This window comes from Prionailurus bengalensis, chromosome B1 (assembly GCF_016509475.1).
Source record: "Prionailurus bengalensis isolate Pbe53 chromosome B1, Fcat_Pben_1.1_paternal_pri, whole genome shotgun sequence".
NCBI lineage: Eukaryota > Metazoa > Chordata > Mammalia > Carnivora > Felidae > Prionailurus > Prionailurus bengalensis.
In genome coordinates, this window is record NC_057344.1 from 54,350,326 (window position 1) to 54,377,608 (window position 27,283).

General features: G+C 34.6%; 1 protein-coding gene across 10 annotated transcripts; it reads right to left on the reverse strand.

Annotated features, from left to right (window-relative positions):
• On the reverse strand, positions 1–27,180 carry CEP44 (centrosomal protein 44). Of its 10 annotated transcripts, none has more exons than XM_043565409.1 (13): positions 26,631–27,160; positions 25,317–25,425; positions 24,385–24,416; positions 19,476–19,614; positions 15,998–16,145; positions 14,703–14,849; positions 13,754–13,876; positions 11,152–11,322; positions 9,897–10,103; positions 9,081–9,156; positions 3,718–3,842; positions 3,427–3,464; positions 1–2,667 (listed from the first exon to the last, which is right to left on the reverse strand). In XM_043565409.1, exons 4-13 carry the CDS (start codon positions 19,562–19,564, stop codon positions 2,625–2,627), a joined length of 1,167 nt encoding a protein of 388 aa, XP_043421344.1. In that variant the 5' UTR covers positions 19,565–19,614; positions 24,385–24,416; positions 25,317–25,425; positions 26,631–27,160; the 3' UTR covers positions 1–2,624. The 10 variants fall into 10 exon arrangements, 9 of the variants coding, with proteins under 9 accessions (XP_043421344.1, XP_043421336.1, XP_043421351.1 ...); XM_043565401.1 differs by having other exon boundaries at positions 25,105–25,425; XM_043565416.1 differs by lacking the exon at positions 25,317–25,425.
• Between the last annotated feature and the right edge of the window lie 103 nt (positions 27,181–27,283).

Below are 27,283 nucleotides of genomic sequence, written 5' to 3' on the forward strand. Positions count from 1 at the left end.
CACAGTTCCAAGTTTTATTTTTTAGTGAGTATATTTATTCCATGTTAAAACATCACATTAAAAATGCTACAATAAAACAAACAAAAAATATAGAACTTTTTCTAACTTATTAATCCTTATCTTCGCCTAGGATTTTTCACACAGCTGATGTTACTTTTCTTTAATCTACTCTGACTAGTACTTTCCCTTACTCATTCTTTATAGTGTTCCTATATAATCTTCATCCAGACCTATTCTCTAGTATAGACAGGGCAGCACAAGCTGCAGATGCCTCTGTTGGTGGTAAAATAAATACTTCTCATCTGGGTTATGGGAGAATTAAGGGGATGGAGTTAGTGAAAATTCCAATTAAGGGTTTAATAACATAGCTCCAAATAATCTCTCCAGGATTCTCCTTTCTCACTTTCTCAGGACCCTCAAATTAATCAAAAGGGGTTTCAGGTTACAGGCTACTAACCAAATTGTTTGAGAGAAAATTTTAATAAGAGTAAAATAATAATTTGGCTATCACTTCAATAACTTCAAAGTCAAATTAGCTTTGTTTTCCACAAAAACTATGTTGTCAGGGTAGTATAAGTGTAAATGTATAGTGTTATTACGAGTTGACTTTTTTAGTTTTTGTTTCACGTTGTTAGACAAAAATATTTTTAAGATTGGATTCCAAATTTCTACTTGATAATATAAAACAACTCTTACTACATTTTCAATAGTTCCTTATACTTATATTATATTTGCATATACTATATGCAAATTAGGATTAAAGAAGTTTCAAATCATCTAATTGTTATGCACAGTTGACTCTTGAACAACAAGGGTGATGGGGAAGTCTACCCTCTACGCAATCAAAAATCTGCATATAGCTTTGGATTCCTCAAAAACTTATCTACTAATAGCCTGCTGTAGACCAGAATTCTTACCAATAACTTAATGCTTGCAACACATTTTTTTTTATGTTATAGGTATCACACACTGTATTGCAATAAGAAAAGAAAATGTCATTAAGAAAATCATAAGGAAAAGAATACACATTTACAGTACTGTGCTGTAAAAAATCCATGTTAAAATGGATCTGGGCAGTTCCAGGCAGTTCACACCTATGTTGTAAAAGTTCACACCTATGTACTGTATATGTATGCTATATAAAACAAAAGGACAGGGAGGGAAAAAAGAGAGAAAGAGAAAAGGGGACATTTTTTTCTTCTGTTTTAAACAAGAAAACTTGAAAAAGGTTTTTTTTTTTAATTGGAATTGAGTTTCTCAAAAGAGGAAATATAAAGTACGTTTTATGGGAAATCACTTGTTTTAATAAAAGGTAAAATACTGATATATGAACCACAAGGTGGTGCTATAATTCCATGTTGGTACTGATATTTTAGAATATAAAAGCAGTATTTTTTCTTTTATGACTGTAGTATCTTGAGTTTTATAAATCTTTTATAATTGAAAAAATATAGCTAATCGGATTCATCAATTCTAGAGATATCTACTTAATACTAATTTTTAAAGTTGTGGGCTAACTTTAAAAATTCTTAAAGTCTAATAACTATGTACTAGAATACTAAAAATACTTAAAAGTCATTTCCACACAGAATTTTAACGAAACGTTAATATTTCACGTGACAACTATCAAATCGAACATATAGACTATAAACAGATGAACCAATAAAATCTAATTAGATAATCTAAACAATAATAAAAAAGAAAAAATACTCCTTTTTTCCTTCAAAATAATGTAGTCAATTTTCTTATGGATTACCCAGGGCTATTATTACACTTTTTAATTTATAGAGATAAAAAAAGATAATTTCTCTAGTAATTTGTCTGGTAATTTCAAGTGAATTTCATTTTTTCTCTTGGTTTAACTTCATCTAAGACCTTTTCTCTCTCTAGAAAAATATATAACTTCCCATCACCTAAAAAACCCAAAAAGACCTTACTGTGTACCTTGTAATACTGGATGGCCACCATCTGTGTCTGCGCTGCTGGTCTTAAAATGTGTTATGGAATAGAGCACTAAAATACTCAACACATTTCTCATGGTGAACTTTCTGACCTATTTCCAAATACAAAAGGAGAATCATACCCTTACTTTCTCAGCGTTAACGGAAAATGTACTGCTGCTTTTTGATTAACATTAAAATTATATTTTTATTTAATTTGCAATGAGCATTTTTGATTTTTCATTACAACATATTAGTCAGTACAGATGGCAAGATGGTATGCACGAGAGCCTCCTGGGTACAATATGCAAGTCCCAGCTGGAGTGTTTCCAACAGGATGTAAACCATGGTCCACAAGCCTCTACTTTAAAAAACATATTACTTAGCACACTGCCAACAAATGTCAACACAAAAATACAGTGCTATAATGACTTCACTCTGTAAAAGACACGTACTGGCACGTAAGTTTTCCTTAAAAAAGTAAAATACAGTAAAGCAGTGTAATCGTAGCATAAAAATATTTAAGTATTTACTCAATATCGAAAAAAAACTCATATACCAAATGGAATTCAAAAATTCTTCATAAAAATATTGCAGTATGTTAAAATTTATAGAAAATCCTTAAAATATACAACATGTACAGTAGCCAAAGTCCTAGAGAAGTTCACGCAGAAAATTCTATAATTAGTGATTTGGACATTTCAGTAACTCTGCAGTTTCTTCAAACCTGAAATATAACAAATAAATAATATGTTAAGTAAAAAAAAAAAGTCATAATGAGGCATAGGATTTAAGTGGCTGAAAATTATGCTTTTGAGCCCAAAATAAATTTCCTACTTTTCTTATTTACAGGTATAAAAAATAAATTAAGTATATACCATGGCCAGAGGGGAGAAATACCACTAAAGTCAATTATGAGTCTTTAATTCTCAGAGCATGAGTTATTTTAGTACTTATGAAATTTCAAAGCAATATAGTCCCCTGAAGTAGGATGCTGCATAATCATCTTACACAAGTTCATTTCATATTTCCTTTCAACTGCTTTTACTATTTCATATTCGTACAAGACACAAGTATCATTTTTAGTATTATTTTACCAATAACTGAAAGACTAGCAATACTTTAACAATACTTAAAATGTCTCCAACCATCTACCTACATATATTTAATATTTTGATAAATCAGTTATCAAAAGTAGATAATACTTTTGATTAACTTCAACCAGAAATATCTCTGCACTGTTTAATCCTACAATTAATTCCATTAACAATGTTTTACATCACTTGTTGGAAACCAAAATAGTGACTCATCTCACAAACACATAACTGTAGGGGGATTTATTATCCACTGGAGTCCTGAAGGAAATTCCACACCTGATTGAGAGACCTTTAAGGTTTGAAACACATATGCACTTTCTATATATACTGTAATCCAATACAACTCCCTACAGAGAAATGAATTTCTGTTCCCCCTTTCTGTTACTTACATTTTTTTCATCCTTTCCATTTTCTGGATTGTTGTTTCCTTTAATTTAAAAAGCAACAAATTTAGGCGATTTCTCAAAGTAAACCATCATCAAAGATGGACCGTGAACATATAAAACAGTCTAAAACATTGCATTAAGTACTGTTTACTTATCATAAAGAATTTTTACGAGAGATTAAGATTTACAGTTTCACTATTTTTCTTGCCAATGCATCTACAACCAAATCTAGTGCTTGCTTATTCTCCTGCCCTTAGAAAGGAAATCATCCAGGCAGTTGCCAGTTTTTCTTACCTCTGAATTCTCTTTCAGACCACAGTAACAAACCATTGGGGTTCTGGGAATTGAATCTGATGACACTGTACTATAACCAGAGGATAGAGGAACACTCGTTTGTCTCTCCTCTTTGCCTTTTCTATCTGTGGAGAAATTAATATTTAGGTTATCTTCACAGTGCAGTCACATCTAAAAATTTTATTTGTAAATGGAAGAAAAACAGACATTTTAATATAAAATGGCTACTGGTATTGACCCAGATAAATTGTTATTATTCTTTTAAGATTATACCTAGAGATCTAGATGTTAAAAACTGGCCAGTAAAAATTATAAAAGGTACTACTATCTTTATCCTGATAGTCCTAATAGCAAGTAGGCAAGTTCATAATTTATTTTTAAGTATCAGCTACTGACTCATGAATATTCTTTTCTGAAGATGGTTGCAACTATTACTAATGCTGAGTATACTTTTGAAAAATCAATAAAGATTCCCTCCTAAGTTAACCTGTATGGAAAAAACAATGCCTAAAATTCAGGGTTTAAAGATTTTTTTTTTTTCTAAAGAAGTGAACAACTTTCCACCTCGTACACCGATACCATTCATGCGACAAAATGATGGCAAATCTTTCCTATGACTAAATCAAATATAGAACATCACTTATAAGACATGCTACTATTAAATCAATCCCATTAGCCCTATGTTTTAGTCAAGATACATATGACCGCAAAATCAAGGCCAGAAAAAAAAAAAAAAAGCACCCATTTAAACTGGTTTATATGAAGACAGTTTTATTGTAAGCCTACACAGACAACCTCAATTAGGGAAAAGGTATTACCACCTGAAGACTGAACCAACTGGAAAGACTTTTACTTTCATTTCACACGGAGCCATCTCTTTTGTCTACTTCTCTTACCTATTTACTCCATACATCTGCTTACTTATCAGCATGAACTTGGAAGAAAAAGGCCAGCCTAGCCCAGGCTCAACATCTTGACTGACTTAGTATCCTAATTCCAAACTCCCAAGGGAGAGAAAATGCTCTGGCTCAACACCTTTTGAATTGGCATTCCCTGGATTAGGTGTTTACTCTTGATTCAGTTGGTCAAGCTCAGGGATCAAGATCACATAGTACAATTTTGAAGATTATCTATACCCAGCTCTTTTAACAGGGGCTTTTGGCAATAGGTAATGTCAAGGAATAACCTGAAACTAGGCAGGAACTATATCTACCATTCCCTAATCTTGGATTATTTTCCATGGATAGAGATGAGTATCCTTGGAAAGAGCTGAACATTTTTTAAGCTGTTCAAAAATAATGAGGTTTTAAGTCCTAGGACAGGAAATAAGAAGTGGGAAGACAGAATGGAAACTGAATGGAAGGTGAAGGAACAGCTTTCTGCTCTGCTCTCTGGGGCCTAGACTTGGAAGTATCTATCTAGCCTTCAAGGGTATATACCTCACAATGGGAAAAAGCTGGTATTAGGCAGGCTATGGAGGCTATTGGGAAAGCCACATAGGGCATTCCGGAGATTACAGAATGGGACATATACAGAACACAAGCCATATTTTAATAGCCAGATCAATGAAGTGTGTATTACTTTCTGTGATGATTTTTCCTATTGCTTTCCTAAGTCTTTAGTATACAGTCTTCGTTGTTTAAACATAATGGCTTTTAACTGTGCTATGGGAAGTTGAGAAAAGATTTGGCAACTAAGTTCAGGTTGGAAAAGATGGGGTGCCTGGGTGACTCAGTTGGTTGAGCGTCCAACTTCAACTCAGGTCATGATCTCACAGTTTGTGAGTTCAAGCCTCATGTCGCGCTCTGTGCAGACAGCTCACAGTGGAGCCTACTTCAGATTCTGTGTCTCCCTCTCTCTCTGCTCCTCCCCCACTTGTGCTCTGTCTCTGTCTCTCTCAAAAATAAATAAACTTTTAAAAAAAATTTAAGTTCAGGATGGAAAATAAAGGGAAGAGTAGTAGTCCCTAGGGCAATTATTGTTTACAGTTTCAGAGTCATTGCCAATAGATCTCTATGAAGAAAGGGGATCTGTAAGATCTAGATTTTCTAGCCAACTTCCCATGACCTTTAATCTTTAACTGACAACTTTGGAGAATTACCTTACTGCATTAAGAGAACTAGTTAGGTCCTTTGCCATTTAACTATACAGGTATCTCCCGCTTATCAAAAGTTCGCATTATGCCACTTTGCTTTTAAAGAAGATCCACATTAGTACCTGTTTTTGCCAACCAAAAGAAATCAAGGAGGATTTTCACTTTTTTTGAATAAAGGCAAAAAAATGAAAATAGCATTCAGCACTTGTTTCACAGCAAGTTATTTTAGAGGCATCACACACCTGGAGCAGCGAGAGTGGCCCGCAAAGCTCCTTCCCTGGGAGTTACACTCAGCATCTCAGCATCAAGCCGCCATAGCTTTGAACTGTTTCTGTGAGCAACTGCTTTATCGGGGCTTATTTTGTGCATCCATTGGGAAGATGTGTCCTAAGGCATCAAAAAAGCCTACAAAAAGTTATTTTTGAGGTGTGGGAATGCTCAAAATATTTTCCCCATAAATTCCTGGTACTACTTTGCTTTATGCATTTAGGCTTATGAAAGGTTTCATGTTAATGCTCCTCTTTCCAATAGCAGGGAAAACTAATTTGTAAACCAGTCCTTCCCAATCAAGGGAAAATATGTCCGACTGATTTTTGGATATTTTGTCTTAAGTATTTCATACATAATTTCGTATTTTCAAAAGTGAATCCATTTTTCCCCAACTGTCTCCTTAATTCTCTATTAAAGAGTACCGACTATGTACCCAATCACACAAGTCAAATACAAGTGATCCGTTTTGACTTTTTCTCTCTCTTTCACCACAACTTCTATCAGCAATCAAGAGCTATCAATTCTAACAACTAAGTAATTTTTTTCTTAATCCTTACTATCATAGCCTTAGTAGACACCCTCATTATTCTGAAATAAAGGATCTGAAAGACGCTTCAAATTACCGCCCTTTCCTGTGTTACTTTCCTATAATGAACCACTTTTCTGTTTTAAGATGATTTCTCTGAAATAGAAATCTGATTGTATTTACTTTGCTAAAAATATATGACCCCATATAAACTCCATGATTTTATCTTTCTACTCTTCTCTTTCAACTTCCTTCATATGCCCACATGTACCCTTCCTTCTAGTCATACTGGATCCATACACTTGTGACACTATAACTTTATTAATTTTTTTCTTATGAGGAAAAAGGCACAAAAAAAGCAAAGCAAAAAACAAAGAGCATTCATGGTCATGGCCTATCCAATAATTAACAACCAGGTCACTGTATCCCCAACTGAACATAATTATTTATGTTCATAGAAAACCATCATATGAGGTCACTTCATTACCTTGATGAAACAAACAAGACCAACTCTGTCATGTCTGAATACAGACAAGGACACCATGTAAGCAGCAAACACGCAAAGGACCAGCTATAGTGCTCTCCTGACTAATATTAAGTACTTCTTTTCCACTGAAAATTTCAGCATTCATTCTTATCATCACTCATCAAAGTGTTCCCGCTTCCTAACAGAACACAAACTAGAAGAACGCTCATTTTAAACAGTCTCCAAAATCACCCAGTGTAAGCGCAATCCTTATAATAAAAGCCTCTCCTCACTGATTTTTTGCCAAACACAGAGACGCCTTACAGCCCCCCATGGAAACACTATTTCTAATAAAGGGAAAACAAATCTGAAACTTCTCAAAAACCATTCCCAACTTAACATAATCCTAAAATGAGATTGGTGAATTATTGCTCTCAACTTCCAAGTGAAATCAAACTCTCTGGTTCCATGTAGCATGCATATTTAAGGGACAAAGTGTAAGAATTTATAAACTTAACTCTTTTAACTGATCACTGTTAGATTATAAATTTCTTGAGACCATATATTTATCTTGTTCATAATCTACAACCCATTTCAGATGATGGCCTATCTGCCTATCACTCTAAGTCTTAGTACATTGGCTTATATTTGGTTATGTGTTAACTCAATGGCTTAAAGGTAGGTCTGTAAAAATGTTAATAAAATTATAATTGTGAACATGCAAAACCAAACTTGGAAAAGGCAAGCGTTTGCAAGTAGCGGGCATTCAATACTCTTACACTACATAAAAAACTGAACGCCATTATATACAGATATTGGAGCTAGAAGTACAGACCTAATTTCTGTCTGCTATGCAGATCATAAGGTAAAGATCCTAACCTCAAAGACCTGAGTTGAGCTTTGACATTTGTTGAACAAATGAATGAATGATAAATTTGAAGAGGAAACATTTACCAAACCTGAAATCTGTAGTCTAATAAATTTATTGCCTGAAATAACACTTCAAATCATTATATAGTAACCTAATCATTGAAACTGTCCTGCCATAAAACTGACATGTATACTAAATATGTAGTAGTTAAGAGAAAACTTCAGAGCCAAGTTCCCCAGATTAAAATATGCTCCATTATTCAATTGCTGTGTGGTCTTTGGAGTATTTATTTACTCTCTCTGTACCTCAGTTTTCTCTTCTGTAAAATATGGATAATTACAGTACTTGAATGTTTGCTTTGAGAATTAAATTTGTTAATACAGCAGTTAAGGACAGTGTCAGGTACATAGTACTATAATGCTGGTGTTGTTATACACAGTAGCTGAAAGATTTAATGATATTAAGCATCCACAGATTTTAAAATGTTTTTTTGTTATGAATTCTCAGTTGGACAAAATATCTCTTCTGCAAATATGATTTAATTATTAGCATAAGACAAAATCTCGAACTCTGTCTATTCAAAAAGTATAATAAAAAATAAAAGCTATCACCAAAAAAAAGCCCAGAAATATTAGCTTTGCTGCTCAGTCACAATGAAAATGTCAGTAATCCAGTGGAAGTAAGTGATATGGAGAAGACATTATCATCATTTAACTGATTAAATTCAAGAGGCTTGTAATACATTACAGGTTACTGACAAATGTTTTTTTTACTTATGTTATTTACAGAGGTGGAAGCTATCATAAGTTTAAATTAAAAACTCTGGAGTTCCATGTTTATTCTAGAGCATTTAGCAATTAAAAGAGTAAAATAAAATGCCTCTATAAAAGTTTGCAATTTTGTACATGGGACTTTATTCAGCCACTACCTCGCGTAAGATATGTAAACCGGCCTTATTAAGCAATCCTTGGCTTCAGTAGTCCATAATTTCAATACTGTCTTTTTTCCTAGGAGATTTGCAGCTTCTAAAAAATAAGGCTTGGGACTATTAAAATTATCAAATACCTACAAAAATCATCTTCCTGAAAACTCTTTACCTTACCACCAATACCACTGCCATAATATTACAACTTACCAGAATTCAGAATATCCAAGTCATTACTGGATTCATAGTCTTCATTCACTTGACCAAAGTTTATATATTCATCATTCTGGAATAATATAATTTAGTATTTAGAATAAAATGAAAAGTGTTCTCATTTTATATTCTTACTATTCTATACTATATTCTTACTATTACTATTCTTACTATTAAGCATAAAAGATAACAAGATAAATGTTTAAATTTTAATTGTTTGTAAAGCAATACATAAATACCACTATGAATATGAAATAACCTTTCAAATGTGGAAGCAGAGGTAACATTCTTGAATCAACTAACTTTACTGTTAGGAAGGAAAGATAGACTAGAACCAGAAATTGAAATCCTAAGCAAATCAAAACAAATTTCTCAGACTTCATAAGGCAATGGCAAATTTGGTAACTGTTTCCAGGAAATTTATAACTTGTAAATAAGAAAAGGAAGTCATAATTTTAATTGTTCCTGTTCTGTCCACTTTTTTCTTTTCGCGATAAAAATAGGACCTTTGTACAATTAAAGAATATAATTTCAAGCTCTTCATAAAAATCAAACATTATCGTACCTTTTTTTAAATGCTTACAGTATCAACAGCTCTAAAAGCTGAACCTACAGAGGCTTGCCAGATTATCTCAGTTGCTAAAGAGAAAAACAATAACCACAATAGCAGCAACAAAATGGGCTATATCTAAATAGGGCCTCATTTTAACTAAACACTTTCCCATTACCTAAATATTCTTTTAGTTTTTCCAAAAGAACACACACTTAACAATGTATCTGAGATATCCCATAAATGTTAAAGACAGGAAATACCTTTTTAGACAAAAGCATTTCTGTTTCAAGAAGAGTGACACGACTTAGAAGATTAGCCCAGGTTTTTTCATTTACCATCACTTTTCCTTTCATTTTTTCTTCCAAAGAGTCTAATCTACTCTCTACCAAAGTCAGTTTCTTAAGTTTTTCTTGGCATTCAGCAAGCATAGTCTGTAGTGCAGTAATCTCATGATTAATTTTAATATCCTAAAATGATTAGAAAGGTTAAAAGTTGTATTAGACAGACTGAAATTGTTTTAAAAATCGATGTATTTCCATTTCCACGGCGTTATTTCAATAGTTATAACAGGCATACAGCATGAGAGTTAAAAGACTATGATCTATACAGGCAGAATGCTCAGACACTGAAACTACCTCTTCTGAGATGTGTGACCTTGGTGTTTCAATTTATATATAAATGTGTGTGTGTGTTTGTATGTGTGGGTATATATACACATATATATATACATATATGTGTATATATACATATATATATCTCCAACAGTTTGTACTTCATATAGCTCATCTGAAGATTAATTCTGCATGAAGCTATTAGAAAGGCACCTGGTAGTATAATAAAACTATCACTAACTAGCTATTTGTAACAGCACCCAGCACAAAGCTAAGAGGGAATGACCAAAATATGACAGTGCTTTGAAACTGTTCAGTTTGCTATTGACAGGAAATCAGCCTAATGACCATGTGGTAGTTTTTATAAATGCCAATTATAAACTGCGGTGTATAGAAGTTACAAGAAATAGAAGATAGAAAAGGAAGTCAGCAGAGCAGTATAGATAAGACACTATAAGAAGGTCTGTGGCAATAAAGTAATAGAAAAGGTATTCTAAAAATAAGAGAAGAAGAAAGCAAGGGCCCAAAAAAGAAAATAAAATGGCAGGAGGGAGTGTGCACCAGTTTTTTCCATTCTTTAATGAGAGGGATAGATGATACAGAACCTCCACTGTACAAAGCAGTGTATTTCTGTCTCTAACCAGACTTTAAATTCCTTGAAGCAAAGTACTGTCTCTTATTCATCTTTGCATTACCCATAACACCTGGCCCCATACCCTAAACATAAGCAGCAAATAGTATCTGTTGAATTATAAACAGTAGACTTACTTATTCTTAAATCAAGTGTTGTGTCATAAGTAATAATGCAAAAAGTTAGAGATATTCCAAAGTTTAGGTGCTGAAGTAATCATGTACATCAAAGTAAGAAATACAGGCATCTGTTAAGGAAGTCCAAAATTCTTACTTGTTGTTCAGACTTGATTTCAGGGAACTTTACTTCAGGAACCTTTATTTCAGTAGTCTTTAAGTCACACACATCAAATGCTCCACTAACATCTGTTACTGTACTTCTCGTATCTTCAGGAATGTTAACACCATCTTCATTATACAGGTGACGGATCACCACAGCTTTTGTCTGCATAGAGAAAAATGTGTCAGAGCTGCTTCAATGTTCTCCTCATACAATGATTTTCAACATATACATAATTTTGCAGAAGAAATACCTTATCTTCCCTTTAAAATTTATGAAAGTTTAAATTATAACAGTAAGGTATATATCAAACATTGATTAAACTGTTAATATTACTAATATTTTATGATGATGAAATTGCAGTTATTATATTTGGAGCATTCTTACATAATAGAAAAATTGAAGTAACTATTTAATAATGTCTGGGATTTGATTCATACTGCTTCAGAATTGGGGGGAAGATGTTGGAAAAGTGGTTATAATAAAGATGAAACAAGATTAACAAGGGGTCGATAATTTTCTGATAGTGGGAATTGGTACTTTTATAAATGTTTGAAACATCCCATAATAGGTTGCCACATAATTCACATAAATAATCAAGAATTGGCTCCGTGAGTAGGACCCATTACAATTTTTTTCTATTAAACAAACCAGAAAATATCAGCTCTTCAGCTAACACTTCAAAATTAATGACAAAAGTCCTGAGAATAAGGCATTAGGTCAAACTATGCATTCAGACAAGACTCTCCTGCCTACCTCCTTTACCTTAGACTGCATATGCGCTACAAAAATATCATATAATGTAACACAGAATTCACAAATCATACTCTACAGAAGGAACTGGGAAAAGAGATAATTTGTTTTAGTACTGACTTAATCTCTAACTGTAAACAAAGGAATGTACTTACTGATTCCAACTTTTAATATTAAAATTTCTGATAAAGATCCGATGCAACTGATTAAAATTTGACTAATAACAAACAATACTTTAAGAAAAACAAGTCTAATGCCGTGAAATTTTGCACCTTTCCTTGTTAGGACAATATATATTACTACTCAGCCCCAAAACTGAAATAGAAGATTGAAAAATACATTTAGTTATATCAGCTTATATTTAGTAAGTGCTTATAGTGCCTGTACTAAGAACAGGAAGGTTAAAAAAAAAAAAAAAAGCAGTATAGGGACGCGAGGGTGGCTCAGTTAAGTGTCCAACTCTTGGTTTCGGCGCAGGTGATGATCCCACAATTAGTGAGACTGAGCACTGGGTCAGGGTTTGTGCTGAACTGCTTGGGATTCTCTTGGTGCCAGCTTGGGATTCTGCCCTCTCCCTCTGCCCCTCCACCACTTGCATGCACTCTTTCAAAATAAATAAAAAAAACATTTTTAAAAAAGGTGGAAGAAATTTCTTGTTTATATTAATTCTTATATATTGGGGAAAGATACTAGATATAAACCACTTAAAAATTAGAAAATCATATAAAACTAACAAGAGTTAGGTAAGACAAGTGATTGATAGGAGGCGCTTGGGTGTCTCAGTCGGTTAAGCGTCCAACTTCAGCTCAGGTCATGATCTCACGGTCCGTGAGTTCAAGCCCCGCGTCAGGCTCTGTGCTGAGAGCTCAGAGCCTGGAGCCTGCTTCAGATTCTGTGTCTCCCTCTCTCTTTCTGCCCCTTCCCTGCTCATGCTCTGTCTCTGTCTCAAAAACAAATAAAAACATTTAAAAAAAAAAAAAGAAAAGTTATTGATATAAGAATGCTTTCCCTACAGTAAAATGTCATTATCTGTTATAGAGGCATACAAGTAGCTTTTTAATAGATTGTTGTAACTCATGTACATTGTACTGGGAAGAAATAATTCTCTGGATTTTACTTCCACCAGAAACTATTCACATCCTTTATCTAATTGCACGTTGATTATTTATCTGATATTCTATGCTTTAATCTCAGAAATGGTTTGCCCCAAAAGGAAGATTGGTAAAAGTATACTGATCATTATAAAGTAATACCTTGAACTCAATTTCTCTTGGAGATAGAAAAGCTATCCCTAAATGCATGGGACTCATTAAGCCACAAATGCTCAGAGGAGACAAGGGTAGGTAAATATTTACTAACAAAGAGAAAATATTAAAAAAATTTTACCCAAAACCAGATTATAGATTTAGGGACTATCAATCACTGGATAATATACACTCATGGTACAGAGACAGGAATTTGTGCAAATGAATTATCATAAAGTATCACTATAACTAATGGTATGCTCCTCATACATTTCCATGTTTTAGAAAGACTAGATACATAAATAAGAGTACATGTCATGATCGCATTATACAACCTTCCCAAATCATCGCTATTCTATCTGGGAAATGAGGCAGATTTAGGAAATAGAAATGTAAAAACAAACCTTGTTCATTTTACATTTCTATCTTATGTGAGGACTGTTCTCCAGGTAATATACAGTATACATTGTCAAAACTCCTTAACCAAATCTGACTAAAAATGTTTTACCAGCTACTAGTCAGAAAAGTGAATCTTGTACATTTGATTAATTAGGTAGATAAATCTTTAACACCTACATATTTTCTTAGTATCTTCCTACCTTTCCTGAAGTCATAAATCTGCCAGTAATATCAATGCCAACAGATTCTGTAGATGTCTTCTCAGTGCTTGAAGAAGGTTCTGACTTAACAGAACTGATTTTCTTTCTTTGTTGTGATGGAATCTAAAAAAAAAAAAAAAAAAAAGTACTGAGACTAAATGTACGTGAAAGCTGACATTAAAATTATATAATATTTAAATTACATTATTTGAATTTTCATATATGAAATATGACTGCCAAATTATAAATCTAATGAGATATGTTTTCTGAAAACTAAAAAGTAAGGAAAACGCATTATGTTTGAACTGTTACCTTAGCTAGTAGCTCAAAGTCACAAATTTGTAAAAACAAATGACCGGTATTTAATAAACAGGTCCATCTGACTCCAAAGAATGATCTCTTTTTTTTTTTTTTTAAATTTAAATTCAAGTTACTTAGCATACAGTGTAGTCTTGGCCTCAGGAGTACAACCCAGTGAGTCATCTCTTACATACGTCACCCAGAGCTCATCCCAAAAAGTGCCCTCCTTAATGACCACCATTCATTTAACTTACTGCCTCACAACGTACCTCCCCTCCAGCAACCCTCAGTTGGAGTCTCTCTTTTTCAAAAAAAAGTTTATTTATTCTGAGAGACAGAAAGAGCGAGTGGGGGAGAGGCAGAGAAAGAATTCCATACAGGCTCTATTAGTGCAGAGCCTGACGTGGGGTTTGAACTCATGGAACTGTCAGATCATGACCTGCACCAAAGTTAAATGCTTAACCAACTAAGCCACACAGGTGCCTCGGAAGTGACCCGTATTTAAAGCAAACATCAGGCATAAGGTTGCCTAAATCTGTGAACAATGCAGTAATTGTACTTATGTGTTAGTTGGCTATCTAGAGTATTGAATTTGTCCGCTAAAATTCCAGGCAACTTGGAGTAAGTTAAAATCTATTAATAAAATTACCTTCTCAAAACTACTCAATTCCTTGTGCTTTTTCATCACACAATTCAAAATATCACAAACAATTTGGATTTTCCATTCTGCAAACCCACACTGGAGAAACTGCTTTTTTGTCAAAACTGGTTTATAATTAAATTGATCACGAAGAAGCTGTAAAGAGGAAACAGATAAAAATCCAAAATGATAAATGGTCACCTGGTCAGGAATGTAATACCATCTTCAAGAAGGAGGATCAAGGCATTAGATGGAGGTACTAAAGAGATGTGTAGGCATGGTGGTAGTCAGGACCAGGTAGGAGGTATCCAGGTAGAAAATGGGCAGAAGTAGCAGAGAATAGATGCATGTCCAGGGAGAAACAAAATACAGTCAATGATCAAAAGGTTCAAATATCCTCATAGGTACTAGAAAAACTCCTTAACTTAGTAGAAAATAAAGAATGCCATACCAGATGTTAGAAAACAACAGTTGTTTAGTTGTTATTTGTTTAGTTCTTCCACTATATGATTTCTTAGGTCAGTAGGCCTCTGAGTTCCAATGTTTCATTTGTAAAATGAGAGAAACAGACTAACTAGACCACCAATTTTCAAAGCCTATGCTCTAGAACCCTAGGATTTCTTAGAAGTGCCTCTTAGTCTTTCAAGGAAGCTGCTGGTGTCAGAGGCAAAGACAGGGAAGATTAAACAGAGACTCTACACATAGAAAAGATCCCATGTCATTAAATGTAAACTCGCAAAAAAAAAAAAAACAAAAACAACTTGATCTGATAAATGGGTTTTATTATTTTAACAACAGTTTGAGATAACCACTGCTTGAGTAAAAATTAATAATGATCAGAAGGAATTTTTTAATCATGAGATTAAGTTCAGTCCCAATATAGTACAAGTATAGATACTAGAATCGATAGAAAATATGGTCCCAGATGTCAAGGAACATGAAATCTCAAAGCTATAGTTCTTTCTTACTAACAACTAAGTTACTCATAATTCTACAAACCACAAAATTTACTCAACAGTCACATTTCTAACTTATGCCAACATGCCAAATTTTACTAAAATTTGATATAAAAAGAGTAAATGGTAACCACAGGCAAATGTTTACCAACTGCAATTTATTAGATTATAAAACATAAAGGGGACTTAAATTATATTTTGATTATAATGGGAACTGTCTAAATGAGAAATGCATATGAAAATACTGTCAACTATATGTGCTGTACATATATTTAAGGAGTTATTATAAAACATTAATCTTAAAAAATCATTATGACTTCTGAAATAATGTTTCATACAATCAAGTACCTTGTAGACAGTATCTATAAAGCGTAAGTCATTCTTCGCTATGAGCTCTATATTGGATTCCATCAGAAGTTCTGCTACATAAGGTGAGTATGAGGTAAGGGAATAGCTGATGATGGGCAAAGATGCAGTTGTATCTCCCTTTACCAAACTATTAGGAAGAAAAAGAAAAAGTTTTAAGGAGCATAATTCCACAAAGTTAGATAGAAAGGGAAATGAGATGCCGATAATTTGTAAGTTAACGTTATAGCCAAACAATTAGGAGATACACAAAACTCTTTTGATTCCATCTCCTACTCTAAATCAGTATAGCCAGATTGCTATGAAATAATAGCTTATTTACTTATTAGTTGGCATTTCAGTAATAGTACGGTCTATTCACCACAGTATTTGATGTTCCAAAGCTTAGCCTTATTTGATCAGTCCATTTTCTCTGATTAAACAAATGTACCACCTTATAGTGCTCCAGTACACTTTACAGTTTGGCAAACACTTGTTACATTACCTCATTTGCTCTTTACAATAAACCTGCAAAGGTAAAATATTACGAATTTTAAATTACAGAGAGGAAAATAGGGCTAGAAACTGTAACTGGGCTAATCAGTTTGCATCTTCCATTTATATCAAGCTCATTAGAAATCTGTGCCTTAGATTACGTTAATTCTTCCAGTCTAGAAAGGTATCCCATTCTTTTCTACTTGTCTGTTATTCACTATGAATTATTTGTCAAGTTTCAAGCCATCCATAAAGCCATCCTCAACTTTCTGATCCAGACTGATCTCTTCCAGAATGAGTCCCAGGGTATTCAGTATTTGATGCCTCAGGTTTTGTCTTGTACTGTTTTCTAATTGTCTACACATATGGGCATTATTTTCTCAATGTGAAATACCTTCACTGATTCTGCCACAACAAAGCAAGGAGGTATTTGTTCAATTATCCAGTTACATCCGTTCAACTGAAGTAAAAATGTGCTTACACAAAACTTGTTTTTCCACAAAATTCAAGACATAAAATTCCCCATCGTCACCCAATTTTTTTTAAAAAGGCAGAGAACAAGTACATATTAAAATTACATTTTATTTTTCAGTACAAATATAAATCCTTTTTTATATTTACAGGTATAATAATATTTTACCCAATGATAAAACTGCTGGCAATATTGTCTGTTAGTTCAAAACAGGAAATGAGAATACTTTTGAACAGCAAAATCTGTCCATTTTATGCACGTTATGACTAGAAGACAGCCAGGTATACATTTAATACCTCTTGTTTTTTGGTTGTTTTTGAAAGTTCATTTTACTTTGAAAGAGAGAGCAAGGGTGGGGAAGAGAGAGAGAGAGAGAGAGAGAGAGAGAGAGAGAGAGAGAGAGAGAGAGAGAATATATCCCAAGCAGGCTCCACGCTGTTAGCACAGAGCCTAACATAGTCCTCGATCTCACAAACCATGAGATAATGACCCGAGCTAAGACTAAGCGTCAGACACTTAACTGATTGAGCCACCCAGGTGCCCCTAATACGTCTTGTTTTAACTCAAAAATCTTTGTTATCTAGTTTCTGAGAACTTTGATTAGACATTGTAAGAAAACATATTACAAGTTGGCATACTGGCCCCCCAAAAAATCAGATGCTGAAAGAAAACATTTTCAAAAAATGGATAAGAAATAGAAAGAATCAAAATATGTGTGGGAGGAATGTGTATGAGTGTGAGGGGGGCAATCTGAATAAGCAGCAGCAAGCAGTGTTATCAATCTCCATAGACTCTGCAGAGTTACTACATTGTGAAATAGTCTAAAAGCAATTGTTCTTAATGATACTCCTGAGACAGAAAATCAAATGTTTAAATGCTATACTCAAAAGACAGAAGAATTATCAGTATATTTTAGAAGTATTCCTATCCAAAATGTGTCTTAAAATGATGCTTAAAAGTAGTAGGAAGAAAACTTGGCTACTCAAACTGGTTAAATCCCAGGAAGACTAGATTTCCCTGTTTAAGGAACCAAGACATGATTAGTACATACTATGGAACACCTTCTGTTTCTCACACAGAAGGGCTACCATAGGTCATCAGAACTCAACTTTCTCCCCACTCTCCTCACTATCCTTTCATTTGTAGCCATCTCTTGGAGTTAACTCTCCCCAGTTTCCAACAGAACATTCATTCTTGTATGTAAAGCACATTACTCCAGGATTCTCTTTTTTATTGTTTTAACCAAGTTTCACTCCACTCCTTGAACATATACCTAATCTGGACTTGTCCACTGTCATTGAATAAATGTCTAATTACCTGCTAATATGTACCAGGCACAATTCTAGATATGGGGATACTGCAGCAAACAAAACAAAGTACCGGACTTCAGTTGTATCCTAGTGGGGAATATTTTTTTTAATTTTTTTTAATGTTTTTTATTTTTGAGGAAGAGAGAGAGCATGGGGGGTGAGGGGTAAAGACAGAGAGGGAGTCACAGAAACCGAGGCAGGCTCCAGGCTCTGAGCTGTCAGCACAGAGCCGGACATGGGGCTCTAACTCACGAATCATGAGATCATGACCAGAGCAGAGGTAGGACACTTAAATGACTGAGCCACCCAGGCACTCCCAGTGGGGAATATTTTTAATCAATAATCCCAGATAAGAAGAAAAAGGAAATATAGGACAGAAGATGACAAGAGTACCATTAGGTTAGCATGAATATAGAAGGAATGTATGTTGCTACATTTACAAAGTAAAGCAGTCATTTTGGAAAAGCAGAAACTAAAGCAAAAGTTTCAAAGTGGGGTCTATTAAATGAGTTAGCTTGGTAACAATCTTTGAGCATGGTTTAAATTCTCATAAGCAATCTATTAACTAGAATCTTCCAAATCAAAAAGAAATATCATCCAACCCAAAATGTGAGAGGATAGAATACTGTATAATTAATGAAATCTATTATATTATTTTTTATGAATTTAAAAGTTCTACAGAAACTATGCCTTACACTGGGGTATATATTGTGGTTCTACTTCTAAGAACATATTTTAAATCTCTTGAGTTAGATACAATTTTTCATTAATTCATACTTAGTAATAAAAAACCTCCTGTAGTTACTTGCTGTCTAGAATATTTTAAACATTACAGGGAAAATTTTCAATTGACCCAGATAAAACCTGTCTATTTAAATACCCCCCCTTGGGACGCCTGGGTGGCTCAGTCGGTTGAGCATCCAACTTCGGCTCGGGTCACGATCTCACGGTTTGTGGGTTCGAGCCCCGCGTCGGGCTCTGGGCTGATGGCTCAGAGCCTGGAGCCTGCTTCCGATTCTGTGTCTCCCTCTCTCTCTGCCCCTCCCCCATTCATGCTCTGTCTCTCTCTGTCTCAAAAATAAACATTAAAAAAAAATAAAAAAATAAAAAAATAAAAAATAAATAAATAAATACCCCCCCAATGTCAAATCTTACCTCAAGTCATTGCCAAAAAGAATACAAATAACTTTGATACATAGCTTACCCTACACAATCCACTTCTTTAGGATAATTTAGCGAGCGAAGCACTTGTTCTAAGTTCCGTAAGCTTCTTTTTAAGTCACCAGTTGCCATTATTTAACATCACATTCAGCTCCAGCTTTTGAAATGATCTGATTTTTCACCTAAAATTAAAAATCCATAAAACACTGGTTAGGTCTGTCTATTTCTGAATCTTCTATTTTATTTGCATCCCTTATAGGAACTAACCATATTTATCTTAGCTATTTCTCTACTAACTTGACTTCCCTACTGGGCTAGTACTGTCTTCTATTGACAGTATAGTATTCCTGAATCTAAGATATGCTTTTACCCTAAATATTTTTTCCTTACAAAAAAATGTGTGCCTTATGTTCATGTTTTTAAAATATGTCCCATGAGGGACACCTGGGGGGCTCAGTTGGTTAAGCGTCCGACTTTGGCTCAGGTCATGATCTCACAGTCCGTGAGTTCGAGCCCCATGTCGGGCTCTGTGCTGATAGCTCAGAGCCTGGAGCCTGCTTCAGATGCTGTGTCTCCCTCTGTCTCTGCCCCTCCCCTGCTCATGCTCTGTCTCTCTCTGTCTCAAAAATAAGTAAAAACATTAAAAAAATAAAATAAAATATGTCCCATGGTACTCTACCAAATACTATATTTTGAACAAAGTGCCATTTGGGAGGAAACATGAACTTGAGATAATCTCCAGCAATGACTATTTTAGATGCTTATAAAGGTTACATTTAAAAAAACCCATAAAAAATGGAGACAAGGGAATTTATCACAGATTTAGTCATTATTCCCAGGGCTTTGACCTCACATAGTCGCCAATAGGATGCTTTGTTTAAAAAATAAAATGACAAGTTAAAAACGATTCAGGATTCGGCTGGTAAAATATGGCAGATTAAGTGCATGTTATCTTCATTTCTTTTCCTTCAACACTGCTAAAATGAAAGTAGATGATTAAAAGCCATGTATACGCACCAGGGCAAAATGAACTAGAGGGGATTCCACATGACAGAAGTACTAACAAAATTTTGAAAGACTGAAAGCAGATGAAGGAGTGATAACCAACCTAGCAGAGCAGAAACAGGCTAATCCTATCTATTTACAAGGAAACCAACAGCAGCAAGATAGTTTTAGAAATAAGGGGCCCTTAAATGCTTAAGAAAGGCTAAGGGATAAGGCCAAGGGGGTTGAAATATGGATGATGATTTGAAAGTCCATGTAAGGAGCTGCTAAAGCTAGAATTTTACTCCCCCTGCCCTCCCATAATTTGTTCAGGTGAGCAACTACCTGTTTCCCTGGGTTTAGCAATGACTTAGATAGTATCAGAGCACAATCAATAAAGTTTTAAAAAATGGTAAGTTGTACTTCATTAAAATTTAAAACTTCTGTTCTATAAAAGACATTATTAGCAAATGAAAAGATAGTCCACAGACTGGCAGAGAGTATTTACAAAACAAATACTAAATAAAAGAAGTGTTTCCCAAAGTGTTTACAAAGTGTTTACAAAGAACTCTTATAAGAGTAAGAAAACACCCAGTTAAAAAATAGGCCAAATAGCTGAACATACATATCACCAAAGATTATATACAGATGACAATAAGCATATAAGAAAACACACTCAGTATTACGTATCACTAGGTGACTGCACATTAAAAAAAAAAAAAAAGATACCAATACACACCTATTATAATGGCTAGAATCCAAAAAACTGGTGATACCAAATGCTTATGAAGAAACAAGAGACTCACTTATTGCTATCATTTAGTCATTTTGGAAGACAGTTCAGCAGATACAAAACTAAATGTAGTCTTACCATACAATCAGCAATCATGTTAACAAAGTTTTCACTAAATAGAATTGAAAACACAGGTACATATAACATCCTGCACCTGAATGTTTATGGCAGCTCTATTCATAATCACCAAAAAATGAAAGCAGCCAAGATGTCCATCAATAAGTGAATGGATGAAAAATGTGGTACATCGATACAATGGGATATTTATTCAGCAATAAAAATAAATGAGCCATAAGACCACAAAAAGATATGGATGGACCTTAATGCATCTTTCTAAGTGAAAGAAACCATCTGAAAAAGCTACACACTGTATGAGTTTAATTATATGATATTCTGGAAAAGACAAAACTATAGTGAAAATAAAGACTATAGAGATCAGTGGTTTCCAAGGATTCAGAAGGAAGAACACAAGTTTGAATAAGTAAATATAGGGGAATTTTTTAGGATAGTGAAACTATTCTGTATTATACTGTAATGGTAGATACATGACATTATGCATTTGTCAAAACCTATAAAACTTTATAGCACAAAGAGAACCCTAATGTATATGACCTTAAAAAACCATGTAAAAACTAGGAAACCCCAGGAAAGAATGCAGACTGTGACAATAAAATCAAACTATATTACCAATGTGTGAAACAACCTCATAGAAGGCATTGGATGGAAAAGGTACTAACTTTGGAAATGAGTGGGGCTTGAGAGACTAAAGACAAAATCAACTGCATGTAAACACTCTACTCTAGTTTATAAGATGTTTCCCAAGGACTTATGAGGTAATTCTGACACTTCTATGCATATACACTGGAATTGAAAAATTAAGTAAATAGATGGTAGAATAGGAGTCTGGTTTCTCACTGCTGGAGTGGAAATTTACAGATTAGCAAGGAGAGGAGACTAGAATGAGCCATGCTTACCTAATGGATTAGTTAGAAACATCAGTACGATGAACTCATGTTTAGCTTCACATAGATACAGATAGTTATATATTGAAGTATTTCAAGACAGCTTAGCATACACATTTTGTTTCTCTGCCAGTGGGAAGTGATTGAAAGCAACAACTCTCCAGCAGTAAAGAGCACACCTAGCATTCAGGTCTTGGTGTGTAACATTGTTCTCCAGTAAAAGGAACCAGGACTCCCTGGAGAAATGGTCAATTCTAAGACTGGGCAGAAAATTTGTAAGATGAGCCTGAAACTTTATGTAGTTCCAGAAAGTAAGAAAGTATACACAAAACAAATCAATCCCAAATTGGTGGGGTATGTCAAAGGGACACAGGAGACAAATGAAACAGTTCCCAGTGGTCAAAGGTGAAACTCTTTGAAAGACAAAAGTAATTTAATAATACTGGATTAAATGCAAAGTATGAGCAACACAAAAATTGAATTACTATACTTCAATGCATCAACAAATAAAGGAGAAAAGTGTTATTATTTAAATACATGCGGAATAGGCATTTCATAAAATTCAACATTCACTAATGATATAATACTTAGGACGTTAACAATAGAAGAGAACTGCCTGCATTTGATAAAGGGTATCTACAAATAAAAAATACAAGAAGAAATAAAAGGAATAAAGACTAAGAAGGAAGAAATAAAAATATCACTATTCACAGATGACATAATTGTATATAAAAAAATACAAAAAATAAGTGAATTTAGGATGATTGCTGGGTACAAGGCCAATATATAAAAACCAGTTGTATGTCTCTATATTCCTCAGTTAAAAAATTTATTTTAAAAGTTATATGTGTAGAAATCAAGTAGCCACAAACATCACAAGCATGTGACTAAGTCTAGAATAGATATGTAAGACCTCAAAACAAAAAAACATAAAACTTTATTCAGATATATTAAATAGGCCCTAAATAGAAAACTATATACTTGTTTAAGGATTGGAAGACTCAATAAATTGATCCATAGGTTCAATGCATTCTGCCACCCCCACCCCCACTGAAAATAAAATATCTAAAGTATTTTTTGGTAGACACTGATTTGAAAATGTATATAGAAGTGCATAAGGTAAAGGATAACTAACACAATCTTGAAAAAAATCAAAATTGGAGGACTAACCACTGGATAGCAAGACTCATTGTATAACTTAAATTTGAGTTCGTGAAAATATGTACAAATAGAACAATGGAATGGAAGACTACAGAAAAATGACCATGCGTATATTGACACTAGAATTATGACAAAGTTGATTCTTAAGAAGCTATGAAGAAAGGATGGCCCTTTTCCATAAATGGTTCTCTGTCAACTTAATATCCTGATAGAGTAAATAAATCTTGACCTCTTGATGTAAATGGTACTTCACATCTTTTACAAATTAATTCCAGGTTTGTTGAAGATCTAAACATAAAATGTAAGACACCTAGGCTTGCTGGAGATCACAGAGGAGAATATCTTTGATCTTCAGATAGAGAAAGATTTCTTATCTTAATGACTATTAAAATGAACCCCATTAAAATTAGCAACTCTGTTCATCAAAAGACATCCTTGAGCGTGGAAAGACAAACTATTGAGAGAAAGTGATGTTGTCGATAATGTAAAACCAACAAAAAGATGTGTATCTAAAATATGTAAAGAATTCCCTTCAGAGCAATAAGAAAAAGAAAGACAACTCAATAGTAAAAAAGGAAGGAGACCTGAACAGGAACTTTACAAAAGAGTAAATGTGAAAAAAACAATTGGTCACATTTATCATTAGGAAATAACCAAAGGAAGCCCAAAATGTGGAGCTCTAGAACATTTGAAACACAGTGCTGGGAAAGGGTAAATTTCCCAACAGACTAAAACAATATTTGTGATTTTAAATAAAATAGGTCATTTTTGTAAATCTCAAAGAAAATATCATGTAATTATATTTTTAAATGACTCATTGCATACTTGTAGGGCTTTCATTAGATTCTCAAAAAACATTATTCCCAAAAGACTCATAAAATAAATAAATGTATTGGTAGGTAAATAAATGTTTATGAACCTTTGCTAGAAAGCGCTAAAAGGCTTCTAAACTGTAAGTAGTCAATCAGTAAGGCAAGGTCAATAAGGCACTTAAAAATATCTATTTGTAACTGACCGTGGTCATTTCATAGAAGGAAAATTTATAACAATACCTTGAAAAATGAATCCTCTGGAAATGAAGCTCCTTTAAAATGAAGTCATTACATTCAAAACAAAACAGAACAATTTATAAATCAGGCAGAGATAGTATAATCTTCCCCCTCTCCCCCAGTCAACAGTCCAGCAGTTGCCCAGGATACAAATCATCTCCTTACACACTTTCTCTGTTATCTATGCAGAACTAGATTTGCAAAATCCTAAATTTAGTAGGTTTTCTATTTTAAGCCCCTAGCCACACAACTCTGTCCCCTTTTCTCCCCTCTTTAGGAACACAGTAACTTCCTGTTGCAAGACTCCTCTCCTTTAGCAACATGGTAAATAAGATGTTTTTGAATACAATTTTATACACTCATACTTGGATTTCAGTTTGTGTTTTCAATTACTTCTAAATATTTCAATTTTTAGGCAGAGGGAATTTCAGGTACCATCAAATGAGAGATAACTAGAAAAAGAGGAAGTGATCCTGAAATCACATTATACAAAATACTGGCCAAGAAAATAAACCTTATTTAACATCTTTTAGGATGACCTGGGGATAAATAGATATAGGGAAGCAGTAAGAGAGATGACTTCCAAAGTCCAGCCTTTACTTTCTTGGGAAAGAGGAAGTGGTAACTAATCTGCTTGTAATGGCAAAAAAAAACCAAACAAAAAACCCACATTCTTAGGTACTGTATAGGCCAGAATATTATTGCATTAAGTTCCAGACCCACCTATTTTAATATGATTCTTCTCCTGGTAACTTTTCCTCTAAGACATTCTATAACTTTAATATAAATATATCTCTTTTCAAAAACTTCCTTTAATTCTTCTAGATGTATATTCCATCTTTCTACTGCATGCAACTTTGCTTTATTTAACACTTTGTGGTATCTTTCCTTTCTCTGAAGTCCTGGAACATATCAATGTCTCATATTATTTCTACCTCCGATAATGGAATTTCTGACAACAAAGTATGTCCTTGGAGCACATCCTCTTCAGTACCAGCAGAATAAATATTTTGAAGAAGAGTAAGATACAAGTACAGGTTGGATCTGTAGGTGAAGGAGATAAGTAATAAAAAGGGATAGAAAAAATACAGGGAGAAAAAATTGTGAGTATTATACACACAAAAAATCATAGCTACTGCTATACATTATCATGAAAGACTGCTAAATCTATTATAAAAATGAAAAACACTAAAATTAGGGTATTAAAAGAAGCCAATCTACAACTTAATCACAGTTCAGCATAGTACTTTCAGAAATGGAAAATAACTTACTTTTTAAAAAACTGATTAACATTTTAAATTTATAACCCTTAACAAAAGAAATTAACAGAAAGGAACTATTACTCTGCTATTGTAGTATAAATTCAATCATTAAGATGGAATCAATGTTGCTTCCTCCAGAGAGTTTCTCTACAAGCCATATCTGCCCAACAACTAAATTTATTGGGGGAAGGTGATGAAAACGGCATCGATGGCAGTTTATGATTTTTAATCTAGTTTACTCTCATTGCTCTCACAGGTGTTAAGTGATGCCTCCCAATGGAATGCCATTGAACTCAGTGATTTTTGTTCAGAATGAACAAGTACACTGACTTTAACGATCATGGTCCATGGCTAAGAGTTTGTGACATAGCTTACAACACTAGATAGTATCTAAAACCGTGAATCAAAAATAAAGGGAGGAGTATATGTGAGGAAAAGCTAGGTTTATGAAATTTTAGCAAAAGATATTAAGGGAAACGCTGCTCTACAACAGGGAGAAAGATCTGGAAAAGGGAAAACACTAAGAAAACAGAGAAAAACAGGCAGTACGGAACAAGAATAGAGCTCTGTAGGACTGCTGTGTTCACAGCTAAAACTGTCAGAACGTTTGTGAGTTATTTTAGCAAAATAGCGTACCCATAATTTCGGAATCAAATGCCAAGACTGATATTTTCACTGAGGGGAAAAAAATCGGAAGTTGCCTAGAAAGATACGGAAACCCAGGGACATGCGAGCAAAGAAAACTCAACTACCTTCACCTCTTTCTTCTAGCCAGCCCTTCGGAGGAGTCGGATCAGAGTTCAGTGGTTCCGAAAGAACGAATCAGTCTGTAACTTCCCAGCCCAGACCCTAAACTGTAACCTAACCTGAGAGAATTAGCTTCCGCGATTCTTCCAACTTCGCGGTTTATCATAAGGGTATGCCAGTTTTGTATATAAGCAAGGGGTCTCCTCCCTCCATTTGCTTTAAAAGGATGAAAACGCAGACCTGGTCATTCGCTCCCGCCCGTGGTTTCGGTCAAGGCAGCAGGAGAGAGGCTTCCCCTGCTTAACCTGGGGCGCAGCCTCGCCAGCAGCCGCCAAGCAAACAAGTGGGCCCCGAAGGCCTCTGGCCCCGCACAGCAAGGACAGAGGGAGGTAGCATATGCGACCAGTGGTAGCCAGGGGAGCCCAGACTCCAGCAACGCGTCGCTGTGTCCCGACGCCGGCACCGAGGCGCACCCCTCGCGACGACCGTTTGTATTTAAACAGTGGGTCGCGGCGCGCCACGCGCCCGGCCAGCCCTTCAAAGCGGCAGGCTCCGAAGTGCTTCACGATTCCTCGCTGCAGATTCCACACTACTTTTGTCCAGACCCCTGAGGTGACTGACTCTGCAGAGGGGCTTTTCAACGGCCAGTCCGATCCCAAGTTACGGATTAAAAGTTTGTCTAGTGTTCAAGCTCAGAGGGGCTCGGGCTGCTAAGCGAGAAACAGGGAATCTATAGCGAATCATAAACATCGGGGATAAAAATGCTTCTTCTTTAAGGCTCAGAACCCGAACGTCACTTCCGGCAACAATAGGAAACGTCAAAAGTCGGGCAGTCCGCAGCTCTGGCTGCTACAGCTTGAGGCGAGCTGAGTCCAAAGGAATCCTGTGCTGCG